A 16501-nucleotide genomic window follows, 5' to 3' on the forward strand; every position below is an offset into this window, starting at 1 on the left:
TGACAAGAGGTGTCCTGCATACCACCACCTACATAGGAGTCAGGATCAGCACGAATGCATCTGTGATATGGTGGGTTTCTTTGCAGTGGGGTCTTGTAACTTTTTGTGAGCTGGTCTTTTTAGAGACTGACAATGCCTATGTTGCTTAAGTGGAATTTCTCCTGCTTTTATGTGTTCTACCTTATGCACATTAGATCTAGTGATCATTGTTCTTGCTGTGCTGCGGCACCTGTGGGTTTATTTCAGGTGAGCTGGGTTGGGAGCTCTACCACAGAAGAGAAGATTCTGAGGCACTGTATGATGCTATCATGAATGCAGGCCAGGAGGAGGAAATCGACAATTTTGGAACCTATGCCATGAATGCCTTACGACTGGAGAAAGCCTTCAGAGCCTGGGGGTCAGAGGTTTGAAATGCTATCATCTTTATTAATATTTTATGTTTATCTCATTTTTATATAAGGACTGGTTTGAACTGCAATAACGTTGGTTTTGGCTGTAAGAGAAATTACGTATCATTAGATAACTTTATTTCATTAAGGAAAGAGGTTTTTCTCCTTAATTTCTCAAGTGAAACTTCAGTGGAATTCCGACATCATATTTATTCTGCCTTAATTCATCCTAGCTGGCTGAGAGCCCTAGACAATCTGTCTTGGACTGTGGGGAGCCTGCCTGCCTCGTGGCATTAGAGTAACACTTTTCACAGTCTCTCCTCCTCTGTCATTTTGCCCGTCTTCATTTTCTTCTTATCTTGTACCTTTTGGTGAATTAACACTCCTTTCCGAGGGGCAGGAGTGATGGTCCAGAATGTGGTGGTCCAGCCTTCCTCCACCATTAATAATGGTTATTAAGAGTTTCTATTTGTATGACTGGGCGCAGTGGCTCACGCCTGTAATCCCAGCACTTTGGGAGGCCGAGGTGAGAGGATCACAAGGCCAGGAGTTCGAGACTAGCCTGGCCAATACAGTGAAACCCCATCTCTACTAAAAACACAAAAATTAGCCGGGTGTGGTGGTGCACACCTGTGGTCCCAGCTGCTCGGGAGGCTGAAGCAGGAGAATTGTTTGACCCCAGGAGGCAGAAGTTGCAGTGAGCTGAGATTGCGTCACTGCACTCCAGTCTGGGTGACAGAGTGAGACTCCGTCTCAAAAAAAAAAAAAAGTTTCTATTTGTATAGTGCTTTAACCATTTATATATTTTCATATGCATGATTTCATTTTCCTTCTCAACTCTCCATTACCTCTATTTTACACATAATAACACTGAGACTTAGAGAACCACTTGGTCCTGATTACCTAGTAAGTGGCCAACCTGTGATTTAAACTCTGTTCTCCTGCTTTATTTCCAATATGGCAGGCTATCTCTGGACCCATTCACTATTTCAGATTTACTAGTTGTTTCTTTGGAAGACACTGAGGTTTTAGGCCTGAAAGGTAAGATAAGGGATAGTGGTAAAAGATGGACTCAGAGTGGGGACTCTTGGGTTTGAATTTTTCCTCCACCACGCGCCAGCTATCTGGCCTAGCCCTCCAGAACTTCTGTTTGCTTTTCTAAGAAATGGATTTTTTTATGCTACAGAATTATCATAGATAGTAGAGAGAGTCTAGGAAGTGCCAAGCACATAATAAAGTGCATTTGATTGGAGGGGAGAGTGTGTTTCAAAGCCCAGGCAGGGACCCCGGGGGCATTTAGAGTACGCAGAAGCAAGTGGGCAAGGTCTCTGTGAGAGGTCCCCATTGGGATTCTCTAGCTACAACTGGGGACTGAGGCGAGGATAGGCGCAGGACAGAAACGGAGGACAGCGCTGTCCCCACACTCTCCGGGTAATGAAGCAGCGGGAGCAGCCCTTTGAGAGTCAGACATTTCTCCACCCTCCTGCCTTTTATTTTTTCAGATTTCCTCTCCCTGCGACCTCCTCTGGAGAGCTTTTCTTCCCCAGGCCCTCCAGTTTCCCAGCAGTGCCACAGCGCCCTCTAGTGTTGGTACTGCAATCCTGTGTGCTTCGTTTTTATTTTTCTTTGAAGAAATTCTGAGATTTTGAACAGATAAAAATAATTTTAGAATAGCTCAAATTGATTAAGAAATATGAGGCAACGTTTTATGTCATGTAAAACAAGCATTCCTTCATTTGGTTTATGTAGGTGCTGTGTTGCTTTAAAAGTTTGACTACTTTTAGGGGATTTAGACTAGTTCTCTCACTGCAAAGAGAACAACAAAACAAAGAAAGAAACAAAACCATTAACTTCAGGTCTATTACCAAATACTGCCGTTAGCCCTGACTTGGTAGCTATCACAGTGACTTGGCCACATTTGAAGAGATAGAAATTCAAACTCTGCTTTTTCCTTTCTCCTCTCCTGAACTCTATCAGCCACCTTCCTACCATCTGCTTTCCCTCCGCCTTACCCTGATTCTTGGTTAATTGTAAGATAAGTAAATTGTTTAATAACTTTTCAAAACGTAGTTATGTAAAATTATTGCATAAAAACATGTGAAAATCTTGTTTCTAGAAGGAACATCGCGTGCATTCCCTCAGATGTTTATTAAAATGAGAGAGCTGTGGAAACACAGTGAATTTTAGTTTCTATATTTGTTATATTCAGATGACCAGTTTTGCTGAAAGGCTACATTGAATTTTGGATTAAAAAATTATTTTCAAAACCAGTCTATCATTTGCCTTTCTTTAGAATCTGTGTTGAAAAATCAAAAAGTGTTCTTTCTCCTAAAAACAAATATGAAAGTGATGTTACCGAAATGATTTGCACTCATCTAAGATTTAAAATGTGTGTTTCCTTTTTAGATGAACTGTGATACAAATCCTTTGGAAGCTGGACTGGAATATTTTGTGAAGTTAAATAAGGTATGTTTACATTCCAAAGGGTACTTGAATAAATCTTAACATTACGATGCTATTTTGTGACAGAGCCATGCTTTAAACTTTAACCAAGTATGGGTTATAGGAGAAACAAGGTGAACATAAATACTAGCATTGCTCAATTTTGTCATATTACTCTTTTGTCAACATTTACTTAGTTCAAACTATTGGAGTCTGCTTGCAGATTTAAGATAGCAGAGTCCAGCATCTTTAAGGGCTAAATCTAAATTCTAAGAGAAAAATTAGTAAGGATAAGATGATTACCTGTCAGATTCTAGTAGACATTCATGTTGGAAGTGCGCCATGTTGTGTATTTTACAGTAACTCCTGGTGACTCGGGAAATTGCACATTAGCTGATCTAACATACTGCATTCATTGATCCTTCTGGATACTCGCAGCGTGGAGCAGCCTTGCTTCAGCAGATCTGTCCATCTGCTTGTCAAGCATCTTTGTGTGTAACTGCAACATCTGAATATAAACAAGAAACTAATACAAGCCCAAAGAATCATAACTGATAAGACACTCCAAAGGGAACTCCTACATCAGTGGTTCTTAAAATGTAGCCTTCAGACTAACAGCATCAGCCTCACTGGGAGCTTGTTAGAAATGCTAATTCTCAGGTCCCACCCTAGAACTACTAAATCAGAATCTCTGGGAGTCAGGCCAACAAATCTGTTTTAACAGCCCCTGCAGGGGATTCTCATGCATCTAAGGTTTGAGAAGCATTACTCTAAATGATTACGGTGGAAAAGCATATCACGAGGCCAATTTATTAAAGCCAACCTCATATGTACAAGTCTTAAAAATATAAATGAGGTTACTCCATTGAGCAATGCCTAAGAATGATAATAAAAGAACTTAACAGAGCTGTGGGGAGTGGTAGTATTGAAGAACAAGGGCAGCAGCGGCTACTGTTTAGGACATTTGTTAGAACTCCAAAAATAAAACGTCCTGCTCTAGGTGGTTATAAGCTAAAGACTGATTTCCCATCCTGTGGAAATACGTGAATACATGTATATGACTCAATCAGGCCAAGGAAACCTTTTTCATGACCCTGCGTCAGTTCCCAAATTCTCAGCTATAATATTAACATAAAACATGTGTATTTATAGTATGAGATTTTGGGAAAAAGAGCCTCCTAAAGGGTTTTAAAGGGAATATCTTTCTGTACATTCTCCCCATGGCTTTTATTTTTATGATGTACCATCTGCCTCCAGACCAGAGAAAGCAGGTGCTTGGAATTTGGGCAGACCCTAGCAGCAGATTGCTCCCTCTGATAGCAGAAGCCTTACTTTAGCTATTTCAAATAAGGTTAAAAATGGCCTGACTCTTGAAAGTGCTAAATTTCTGTTGTTGGTCACCAATAGGTAGATAGATAACTGATTCTTTTGCTTCAGTGTTCAGATATTATTGTTTAGGGATAAGGCATAGATAAATAATCCCCTGGAATTGAAATGGGATTTTCAAAAATCTTTTACGATTATTAGCAGGGGTGGATTTTGTATTTGTTAGTTAAGTTATATGGCCAAATAACCAAAACTCATCTCAGAATGAAGTTAGTTGTTTGACAGATACTAGTTTTGATTTCTGGCATGTTTTTATAATTTCTGAATTGTTGTTTCCCATTCAAGTGTCACAAAGTTAATTCCTAATGATTTTATAGGGTAAAAGTCCTTGTATCCCAAGGACCTGGCCCCCAACTAAGCCAGTCTTTTTCAGTTATGTCAATTCAAGTGGCTAGTTGGTATTAACCTACTCATAATGATGCTTGCTAATCTCCAAGAAAGGTGAATAGATTAGATCAACTTTGGTGGTTTTCGTAGCAGTCTATATTATGAAACAGATTCCTGGAAAACTTACTAAAATTACAAACTAAGCTTTGTAGCTTGACTATTCAAGTCCTGTGCCTAAAAACTAAAATGTTACCCAAACTGGCTTCATATAACATTTTAAATACTGTAAGCCTATATTGCTTCAGAAAATCGATGCTATAGGAGAACAGAAGCAACAGCTAATACAGAGAGATATTTATATTTGATACCAAAACAAACACAGCAAAAACCTTGGCATTTTACAATTGTTTGAAATCAGCTACTTCTTTCCCTTCAAAGCAAACATATAGAATTTTCTGGTTTACCCTTAGGCATTTACACAATGATTGTTTAAGCCATGATGTGAAGAAAAGGTAGAAGCAGACTATGTCAGAGCTAGATCAGTCCCGGGGGATCAGCTGGTACTCCCCTCCCCCATCTGAAGTGGGGAAACTGAAGCACAGAGAGGGAAAGTGACCTGGGGGAGGCCATTGCTTTAGCTCAGGTCGAACGCCACCCTCTGACCTCATCGTGGAGCTTTCCCACCCACCACTTTCCCCCCACAAAGTCCTTTTCCACAGTGGGCTTATCAGACTTGAAAGACTGCCCAGGAATTTCTCTCTCTGGCAACATATATTATTTGTGTGGGTTACCTTTTATTAATGGACACTTCCCCCACATGTTTTTGCTATAACTAATTTTGTGTTTTATGATCAGGTCAGAATAGCTGCTTTGCCCATTTTAAGGAGGAAAATGGCTGGGTGAGCAGATGGGCCATCAGGCCTTATTAGGGTGAATCGTATTCTTGTCAAACCCTGCAAGAAAGCAGGGAAAGAACAATGGAGTACTGAAGAACTCTTTCATCACAAAGGGAGACAGTGCAGTGGCCCTTGCTTCCTTCCCTCTTGGAGTTGTCCCAGCCTCCTTCCGCTGGTGTTGGCTTATGTGAAGTTGATACACATGTGTCATTCATTCATCTAGAACACATTTATTAAGTACTGCTGATTAGACACCTTGCTAAACCATAGGTCTAAATGTTAAGGATATACTCCTGATAGCTCTCAGATCTCACGAAACTGGAAACAAATGGTATTTCAGGAACTAAAGCTGTAGGGATACGTTCTTAGCCGTAATTGTGAAGATAACCCTTCCACAAGCAGAGGGCTCTGCAGCCACATACAACACTGCCACCTTGTGGGAAGTGCTCCATACAGCCCTGCCAGGAAGCCTTGACCAAAGCTGCGGTAAAAATAATTGAACCTGCGCTTTTAAAATCTTCTTAACTAAAAACCCTTCACCTGAAACAACTCACATCATTGTTCTCAATGGTATTTTTGGTATGTTCCAAAGGAAGTAACTTTTTGGGGGAAAATCAGTGGCCTTTTTTTAGTTGGAAATTGAAGAAATGCATTAATCAAGAGCAAAAGGAAAATCAGCTGCCTTTGGATGGAGTCATAGGTATTCCTGGAATTTTCCTTGTGGAAATACTGAATTTTTGTCTATTTCTGAAGAACTTCCATGAAGACTCACAGAGACTCAAGTATTAAGCGTAATGTGTTGAAGCAGGTCAGAAGAACTTGTTTTCTATAACATGTTTCTCCCTCTCTCTTCCTCTCCTTCTCCCTCTCTTTCCCTTTTTCTCTCTCCTTCCCCTCTCACCCTGTCTGGAGCTTCTAACCAGTAGAAACAGAATAAAATGTGATTTCTATTAACCATAAGTTGTAAGACAGTGTTGATTCTAGAAAATGCAGGGTCTCTTTCTGAGGAAAGATTTAAAGCATAACTGTTCAATAACCAAAAACAAAACAACCCGAAACACCTGTTAAAGAGGTGAAACACTCAGCACCAAGCCTTCTACACCCCAGGTATTCAGTAAATATTAGCTATTATTAAAACATCAGTGTTAAAAAAACAAAGAAAAAATCAAAGTGGAATGAAACCATTGTTCATAGACAACAAGTTAGAAAGAAATTGTTAATATAGTGGTCAAAGTATCCAATTCTCTTTGGGAAATTTGAGGTAAATGGTAGTAAGAATTGAGGAGGCAGAAAATTTTCAGTGATACTTAGCCCTGACTGGACATTAGAATCATCTGGGGTTTGATTCTTTTAAATAATATATTGCTGTTTAAAATCCCAAGGCCTAGGCTACACCCAAGAGGAATTGAAAAAGAATCCATTGTAGGGACTCAGGCATCAGTTGTTTTTAATTCCCAGGTGATTCTCCAGAGATGGAGAATTACTGTTTTCAACCAAAGATTTTCAACTGGCTGAACATATTATCCCAAACAACTAAAAATTACCTGAACTAAAAGAACTAAAAACTAACCAAGTAGTTCTCAAGATGTGGTCCACACACCAGCAGCATCACTGTCACCTGGGGACCTGCTAGAAAATTCAAATTGTTGGGTACCATCCCAGACCTCCAAAATCAGAAACTGCCAGGGTGGAGCCCAACTCTCTCTCTCTCTCTCTCTCTAATCTATCTATTTTTATTGAGGAGTCTCGCCCTATCGCCCAGGCTGGAGTGCAGTAGTGCAATTTCGGCTCACTACAACCTTCGCCTCCCAGGTTCAAGCAATTCTCTTGCCTCAGCCTCTTCAGTAGCTGGTATTACAGGCGCCCGCCACCATGCCCAGTTAATTTTTGTATTTTTAGTAGAGACGGGGTTTCACCATGTTGGCCAGGCTGGTTTGCACTCCTGATCTCAGGTGATCCACCTGCCTCAGCCTCCCAAAGTGCTAGGATTACAGGTGTGAGTCATCGCACCTGGCCCAACAATCTATTCTAATAAGCCCTCCAAGTAGTTTCAATGCAGTTTATTTAAGAACACGGACCTACCCCAAATCAATTAGATTTACTCTAGGTGTAGGGTCTATGATTCCTTTTTAAAGCTCCACAGGTGATTTTTTTTTTAATGCAGTGAATATTGAGAACCACTGTTTTAGTTCTTTTCATACCAACTACAGTCTTGAAAGTACCTAGGAAAGTAGAAAAACAGGCGGGTTGGTCAGAGGATGGTGCTATAGAACTGTGGTGGAATGGAAGTAAATTGATAGATCTAGAGCCTATTTCGGCTAGGCTACAGGTTCGTATTCTGCCCCACATCTTTGTGTTTGCTTTTGGAACTGGGTAGTAAGTGAATTTTTTTTTTTTTTTTAAGTCACCAAATTCTAGCTGTGTGGCCCAGGAAAGCCATTTAACTTGATTTTAATGCCGAAGATTTTTAATCTGTAAAAGAAGGCTACTTTTGCAAGTCTAAAATCCTGTGGAATGCCTCCTAGCACAGTGGTTGAAGACATTGGTGTTATGTTATCTTTATGAGTCACATAATTGCGTCATCTGAATTAAGCTATCCTTGTCCTCTTACCCATTTTGACTGCTGAGTGAGAAGGCGCAGGAGAGGAGAAAGGAGGGGAGAGGAAGAGAAGGAAAGGACAAGGAAAGAAGTAAAACCTAGTGGAAGTGTAGCTGATCATTCCTGAAACACCTGTCGGGATACATTAAACTAAAGCCATTGAATCATTATTTTCATATATATCCCATTTGTGTTATGAAACAGTACTTTGTTTCTACCCTAAAAGCTGAAATGTGATGTTTAGCTGACTGCTTTCAAATTGGGATATCCATGGAAGCCCAGGTCTAGGAATGAACTGAAGTAATTTTTAAGATTGCTTTTAGTTTTCTTATTATTTTAACAGTGTATTTGAGCATGCAATACATTCACATATTTAAAGTAAGCAATTTGATAAGTTTTAATACATGATACAGCAGTGAAATCATCACCGCAGTGAAGATAGTAAACCTATCCCTCATCCCCAGGGTGTTCATGCCCGTTTGTGATCCCTACCCACCAACCCCCCACACAGCCTCACCTACCCCCCAGGCAACAATTTATGTCTGAGACTATAGGTTACTTTGCAATTTTTAGAATAAATGCAAAATCTATAAAACTGGAATCATAGAGTATATGCTTTTTTGTGTGTGAAGTCTTTCCCTCGGCATAACTTGAGAGTCATTCGTGTTGTTATGTTTATTCATCGATCATTCCAAGTAGCATCTCATACCTGTAATCCCAGCACTTTGGGAGGTGGAGGTGGTGGAAGGATCACCTCGACCCAGGTTTGAAACCAGCCTGGGCAACACAGTGAGACTTCTGTCTCCACAGAAAATTAGCTGGGCATGGTGACGCATGCCAGTAGTCCTAGCTACTTGAGAGGCTGAGGAAGGAGGACTGCTTGAGCCTGGGAGATCAAGGCTGCAGTGAGTCGTGTTTGTGCCACTGCACTCCAACCAGGGCAACTGAGCAAGGCTCTGCCTCAAAAATAATAATAATAATAATAATAATAATAATAATGCATTCCCTTTTATAGGAAGTAGTATTCCATTGTATGGATATATTACAATTTGTTTATATATTCACTCGTTGATAAATATTTGGGATGTTTCCAGTTTAGGGCTATTACAAATAAAACTCCAGTAGTCTCTTGGTGTACCTGGGGGATTGGTTCTATGACTGCCCAAGGGTACCAAAATTTTCTTCAAGCTCTGCAGTTTGTCTGTGGAACCTGCCTATAGAAAAAGTTAGGTTTTGCATCCTGTAAATACTGTATTTTTGATCTGCTTGGTTGAAAAAAATGCACATATAAGTGGACCCATGCAGTTCAAACCTAAGTTGATCAAAAGTCAGCTGGCACCATGAACGCTGGTGTACAAGTATTTGTATCAACATAGGCTTTCTTTTTCCTTGGGCAAATACCTAGTAGTGAAATGACTGAATAAAATGGCAAGTGTATGGTAACTTTGTAAGAAACTGTTTTGCCAAGCTGTGTGCCATTTTATATTTTACAGTCCTACCAGCAGTATGTGAGCTCCAGCTCCTCTATATTCTTGTCAAATACTTTCCATGGTCAGTTTTTTAACTTTAGCTGTTCTAAGAGATATGTAGTGATGTCTCATGATGGTTTTAATTTATTTCCTTAATGACAAATGATGTTGGACCTTTTTTGATGTGCCTATCTGCCGTTTCTATATCTTTTTTTGTGAAATGTCTGGTTAAATCTCTTACCTAGGATTTTTTTTTAATTGAGTTTATAAAGTGCTTTCTATATTCTTTAGCAGATACATTCTTTGCAATTTTTTTCCAGATGTCTTGACTTTTCATTTGTCTGATGGTGTCTTTCAAAGAGCCATTTTTAATTTTTGAATTTTAAAAGTTCTTATCAATTGTTCTTTTATGAATCATGCTTTTGGTTCATATCTAGGAAATCTTCGCCTAATCCAAAGTCATAAAGATTTTCTGCTATATTTTCTTCTAGAAGTTTTATTATTTTACTTTTTACGTTTAGGTCTATGAACCATTTTTAGTTGATCTTTTATCTGGTATGAGGTATGGACTGAAGTTTTATTTATTCGTACTTGGATGACCAATTGCTTTCAGCACCATTTGTTGAAAAGACTATATATTCTGAATTTCATTGCCTTTATGTATTTGTCAGTTGTCCATATGTTTGTAGGTCTATTTCTAGACTCTGTTGTATTCTGTATATCTATTTATCTTTCCAAAGGCCAGTACTACACTGTCTTGATTACTGTTGCTCAAATAAGGTTGTGATAGCCCTGCGATTTTTTTTTTTTTTTTTTTTTTTTTTTGAGACAGAGTCTCGCTCTGTTGCCCAGGCTGGAGTGCAGTGGCCGAATCTCAGCTCACTGCAAGCTCAGCCTCCCGGATTTACGCCATTCTCCTGCCTCAGCCTCCCGAGTAGCTGGGACTACAGGTGCCTGCCACCTCGCCCGGCTAGATTTTTGTATTTTTTAGTAGAGACGGGGTTTCACCGTGTTAGCCAGGATGGTCTCGATCTCCTGACCTCGTGATCCACCCGTCTCGGCCTCCCAAAGTGCTGGGATTACAGGCTTGAGCCACCGCGCCCGGCCAGCCCTGCAACTTTGTTCTCTTTTTTTTTTTAAGCTGTTTTGCTATTCTAGGTCCTTTGAATTTCATTAATTTTAGAATTGGCTTGTCAATGTGTACCAAAAAAACCTGCTAGACTTTATTGGAATTGCATTTTATCTATGGGTCAATTCAAGTATTCCAATTCATGAACAAGGTCTATCTCTACATTTATTCAAGTCATCTTTTATTTATCTCAGGAATGTTTTATAGTTTTCAGTATACAGGTCTTACACATCTTTTAACATATTTATCCTTAAGTATTTCATGTTTTGATACTATTGTAGATGGTATTTTTAATTTCAATTTTCAGTTGTTTATTGCCAAAATATAGAAATACAATTGGTCTTACATGTTGATCTTATATTTTGGAACTTTGCTCAATCTGCTTAGTGGTTCTAGTAGAATTTTTGTAGATTCCATCGGATTTTCTACATGGATAATCATGCTGTACAAAAATAAAGCTTTTCTTTGTCTTTTCTAATTTGGATATCTTTTATTTCTTTTTCTTTCCTTATATTATTTTCTTTTCTTTTCTTTTCTTTTTTTTTTTTTTGAGATAGAGTCTCGCACTGTCTCCAGGCTGGAGCGCAGTGGCATGATCTCAGCTCACTGCAACCTCCACCTCCTGGGTTCAAGTGATTCTCCTGCCTCAGCCTCCCAAGTAGCTGGGACTACAGGTGTGCACCACCATGCCCAGCTAATTTTTCTTTTTCTTTTTTTTGTATTTTTTTAGTAGATACGGGTTTCACCATGTTGGCCAGGATGGGCTTGCCTTATGTTCTTGCCTGGAAGTTCTTTACCAAGTTGAAGACATTTGTTTCTATTCCTAGTGTTAACTCTTAACATTTTTTAAAAAGATCAGGAATAGATATTGGATTTTAGCAAATGATTTTCTGCATCTACTGAGATAATCATTTTGTTTGTTTGTTTTACTTTGTTATATAATTTATTACATTTATTAATTTTCTAACATTATGCCAACCTTTCATTTTTAGGATAAAACCCACTTGGTAATGATATATCACCTTTTAAAACATCATTGGATTTTACTGGATAATTTTTTAAAATTTTGCAGCTATATTCTCCTTACAGCACTTAGAGCTTGCCGTTATTTTGTTTATTTTTCATGTTTTTCTTTTGAACAGAATGTAAGCTTCCTGAGTACAGGTACTGGCAATACAACATATGTTTTGTTTATTATTTTTATCCCCAACACCTAGCTCAGGGCTGGCACATAGCAGATGCCCAGTAAATATTTTGTTGTTGAAAGTAATGTCAAAAGATGATGCTTGAAAAGTCCTGGGCCATCATGAAGGGCCTCATGTGCCAAGCTAAGGAATTTGGAGTGTATCCTGGGGAACCTGGGGAGTGACCCAAGAATTTTGAGTAAGGAGTGACACTCTGGTGATGGGAAACAGATCAAAAGTGAGTTTGTCTGGTGACTGGGAGACCATTCTCCTAATTATCAAATAAATCCAGTAGAGAGAAGGCGAAGGCTTCAGCTAAAGCAGTGGTCATAGGATGGAGAAGAAAGAGCAATAAGTGCTATTTAGAAGGAAGGGTGGATACCACATGAGGGACTACACGTGAAGGGGTGGAGAGGAGGATGTTAATGAACTGTTGGTTAACTTGGAAACACAGGTGGAGGCGTGTGGGTGGGAAGTTGGGAGGACTTGGGTTGGAGGACTCTGGGGTAGCCAAGCAGAGAGTCCCAGAAGGCATCTGAGCATGTGGGTTTGGAGAGCTTGGCTCTGGAAGTATGGCTTAGGACCCTTCAGATATAGGTGGTCATTGAGGCAGGTAAGTGTTGATAATCCGTCTTCTATAGCACTCTGCACTTTCCTCTGCCCTGGTACTCACCACCCCTTATATTCCTGGCCACCTCCTCAGCTAGACTGTGGATGCTGTGAGGACAGAGGCCAAGAATCCTTAGCCTCACCCCTGTGTCTGATCACTAGTGAGGGCTCCGTAAATATTTGTTGAAGGATTTGAATTGTGCTTCTGCCATTTACTGATTTGGACTAGATGCATTGCTTAATCTATGAGCATTTCAGTTTTCTCATCTGTAAAATGAAGAAAATGTTCACTCCATAAGTTTGTCATAAGTATTAGATTAGATAAAGAACATTTGGTACCTCACTAAGTGTTAATTCCTTTCCATCTTATTGAATTGAATCTAAATAAGTCATTTAGAGAAAAGGAACTATACATGAAATCCTTTTTCTTTTTTTAAGATCTCTGTAAGGAAGATCTTGGGTCCCTATCGAGGCCTCATTTCTTCATGCTTTTAAAATTTCCTTTGATTATTATTTACTTTTCATTTGGGCTTAAGTGCTACACTTAAAATACCAAATGGGCAATTGTTCTTCTAGAGAGGTGAAATCTATTACTCTACTGTAGAGAGATGAAATCTATTATGAAAACTCTATATTGTAGTTGTTGGCCAAAGCAGTTAAACATAAATCTGATAAAGCCACAGGTTCATTTCACAGTTTTCTTTTTAATCATTACATTAAAATACTGAAAAATAAGTGTTCTCTTTAACATCTAATCTAGTAAGATTTAATATTAAAGACATATAATGGGGGCTTTAGTTTTGAAAATCTAGTTTGATTTGAATGCTAATTAGCCTGATTACTTGCCTGGCTTAGGAACTATATTTTAGTTATTTTCCAGGTTTCTATTTTATCCCCCTTTTTTAGTGAGTAGGTTTCCTATTCTAGTAATATTAAAGACTTTTGAGAAGGAATTTTAACTGGTCAGTAAGTTTGGTTAGAAAAATGCTATATGAGTGCTTTCTTTTAAATTGCTAAGGGCAGAGAATGAAAACTACCTGTATATGGGAGTGATATGATTTGGATCTGTGTCTGTACCAAATCTCATGTCAAATTGTAATCCCCATTGTTGGAGGTGGAGCCTGGCGGGAAGTGATTGGATCATGGGGGTGGTTTCTAATGAATGATTTAGCACCATCCCCCTTGGTACTGTCCTCACAAAAGTGAGTGAGTTCTCATGAGATCTAGTTGTTTAAAAGTATATAGCACCTCCCTCCTCTCTCTTGCTCCTGCTCCTGCCATGTAAGACATGCCAGCTCCCCCTTTGCCTTCCACCATGATTGTAAGTTCCCTGAGACCTCCCCAGAAGCCAAGCAGATGCCCACATCATGCTTCCTGTACAGTCTACAGAACTGTGAGCTAATTAAATCTATTTTCTTTATAAATTACCCAGTCTCAGGCATTTCTTTATAGCAGTGAGAGAACAAACTAATACAGAAAAATGGTACAGAGGAGTGGGATATTTCTATAAAGATATCTGAAAATGTGGAAGCAGCTTTGGAGCTGGGTAATGGGCAGAGGTTAGAAGGGTATGGAGGGCTCAGAAGAAGATAGGAAGATTAGGGAAGTTTTGAAATTCCCTAGAGATGTGTTGAATTGTTGTGACCTAAATGCTGATAGTGATATGGACAGAGATGGCCAACCTAAGGAGGTCTCAGATAGAAATGAAGAACTTATTGGGAATGGGAATAAAGGTCACTTTTGTTATGCCTTAGCAAAGAACATGGCTGCATTGTGCTCCTCCCCTAGGGAATCTGTGGATCTTAGAAACTGAGAATGATGATTTAGAGTATCTAGTGGAAGAAATTTCTAAGCGGCAAAGCGTTCAAGATGTGGCCTGGCTACTTCTGACAGCCAGTGCTTATATGTGTGAACAAAGAAATGATCTGAAGTTGGAACTTATATTTAAAGGGGAAGCAGAGTGTAAAAGTTTGGAAAATGTGCAACCTTTTCTACCATGTGGTAGAAAAGAAAAGCCCATTTTGTGGGGAGGGATTCAAGCAGGCTGCAGACATTTGCATAAATAAAAAGGAGCCAAGTGCTGATAACCAAAACACTGGGGAAAAAAGTCTCGAAGGCATGTCAGAGACTTTCACAGCAACCCCTATCATCATAGGCCCAGAGGCCTAGGAGGAATGAATGTTTTGTGGGCCAGGCCAAGGGCCCCACTCCCCTGCATGGCATTGGGACACTGCTCCCTGCATCCCAGCTGCTCCAGCTCTAGCTGTGACTCAAATGGGCCCTAGTAAAGCTTGGGCTGCTGCTCTAGAGGGTGCAAGCCATAAACCTTGGCAGCTTCCACATGATATTAAGCCTGTGGGTGCACAGAGTGCACGAGTTGAGGCTTGGGAGCCTCCACCTAAATTTCAGAGGATGTATGGAAATGCCTGGATGTCCAAGTAGAAGCCTGCTGCAAGGGTGGAGCCCTCATGGAGAATGTCTACCTAAGACAGTGTGGAGGGGAAATGTGGGGTTGGAGCCCCCACATACAGTCCCCACTGGGGCACTGCCTAGTGGAGCTGTGAGAATAGAGCCACCATCATCTAGACCCTAGAATAGTAGATCCACCAGCAGCTTGCACCCTCAGCCTGCCAAAGCTGCAGACATTCAACACCAGCCCATGAGAGCAGCTGCAGGGGCTGAACCCTGCAAAGCCACAGAAGCATAACTGCCCAAAGCTTTTGGGCACACCAGTGTGCCCTGGGTGTATGATATAGAGTAAAAGGAGATTATTTTGGAGCCTTAAGATTTAATGACTACCTTGGTGGGTTTCCAACTTCTGTGGGGCTTATAGCTTCTTTCTTTTGGCCGATGTTTCCTTTTTGGAATGGGAATGTTTACCTAGTGCTTGTATCCCCATTGTGTCTTAGAGGTAACTAACTTGTTTTTTATTTTACAGGCTTATAGGCAGAAGGGGCTAGCCTTGTCTCAGATAAGACTTTGGGCTTCGGACTTTTGAGTTAATGCTGAAATGAGCTAAGACTTTGGGGAACTCTGGGAAGGCATGATTATAGTTTGCAACATGAGAAGGATGTGAGATTTTGGGGTTAGAGGTGTAATGATATGGTTTGTATCTGTTTCCCCACCAAATCTCATGTTGAATTGTAATCCCCAATGTTGGAGGTGGGGCCTGATGAGAGGTGATTGGATCATGGGAGGAAATTTCTCATGACTGGTTTAGCACAGTCCCCCTTGGTACTGGCCTCGCAATAGTGAGTTCTCATGAGATCTGGTCACATAAAAGTGAGTAACATCTTTCTGCACTCTATCTCTTGCTCCTTCTCCGGCCATGTGAAGTACTGCTCCCCCTTTGCCTTCCACCATGATTCTAACTTTGCTTGCTAAGGCCTCCCCAGAAGCCAAGCAGATGCCAGCATCATGCTTCCTGTACAGCCTGCAGAACTATGAGCTAATTAAATCTCTTTTCTTTATATATTACCCAGTCTCAGGTATTTCTTTATAGCAATGCAAGAGCAGACTGATACAGGGAATATTCACTTTCCAGCCAATAATAACCAACTTTAGTTGCTAAACTAATAATTTAATGTTTTGCTATCAAGGAGATGTTGAAATTGTGGTTACTGTGAACTTATGTGGAATGTTAAGAAGTTCTGAATAGTGGAAAAGGAACCAAGAGTCGAGAAGCCTGGGTTTGAGGTGTGGTGCTAACTCACTTTGTCACTGCTGGCAAGACCCATAATTTTGTAGGGCTTTAGTTTTCTCATATGGAAAATGAGTTTGGACTAAGTTTTCTGCTTGCTTTAAGACTCCTGTGATTCTAATTCTGTAAATATGAAATGAATAATGCTGTAATTTGTCTATTATGGGAGTTGGGGATGTTAAGTGAATTCATTCCCCCAAATGAATGAATCCAGTTTATGGCTTTATTATAAGTTTCCTGAGGCATATACAGTGGCACAGGTGCACAGGGTACTGCACAACTGAGTAAAGAAAGTTCAGATTGACATAGACTGTAGGTGAGTGATGGCCACAGGCTTTGGAATGGGATTCCCACCTGGATTGCTTTAAATG

At 40.0% G+C, this 16501-nt stretch overlaps 1 protein-coding gene across 1 annotated transcript in view; it reads left to right on the forward strand.

The window, feature by feature from the left end:
* DMGDH (dimethylglycine dehydrogenase) overlaps positions 1-16501 on the forward strand; it is a 72130-nt gene that overhangs the window by 41143 nt on the left and 14486 nt on the right. Inside the window, exons 13-14 of the mRNA XM_007976310.3 lie at positions 247-404; positions 2796-2855. Coding sequence (XP_007974501.2) covers positions 247-404; positions 2796-2855 — 218 coding nt within the window. The remainder of the gene's footprint in view (positions 1-246; positions 405-2795; positions 2856-16501) is intronic.

This window comes from Chlorocebus sabaeus, chromosome 4, assembly GCF_047675955.1.
Source record: "Chlorocebus sabaeus isolate Y175 chromosome 4, mChlSab1.0.hap1, whole genome shotgun sequence".
In the NCBI taxonomy this organism is placed as follows: Eukaryota; Metazoa; Chordata; class Mammalia; order Primates; family Cercopithecidae; genus Chlorocebus; species Chlorocebus sabaeus.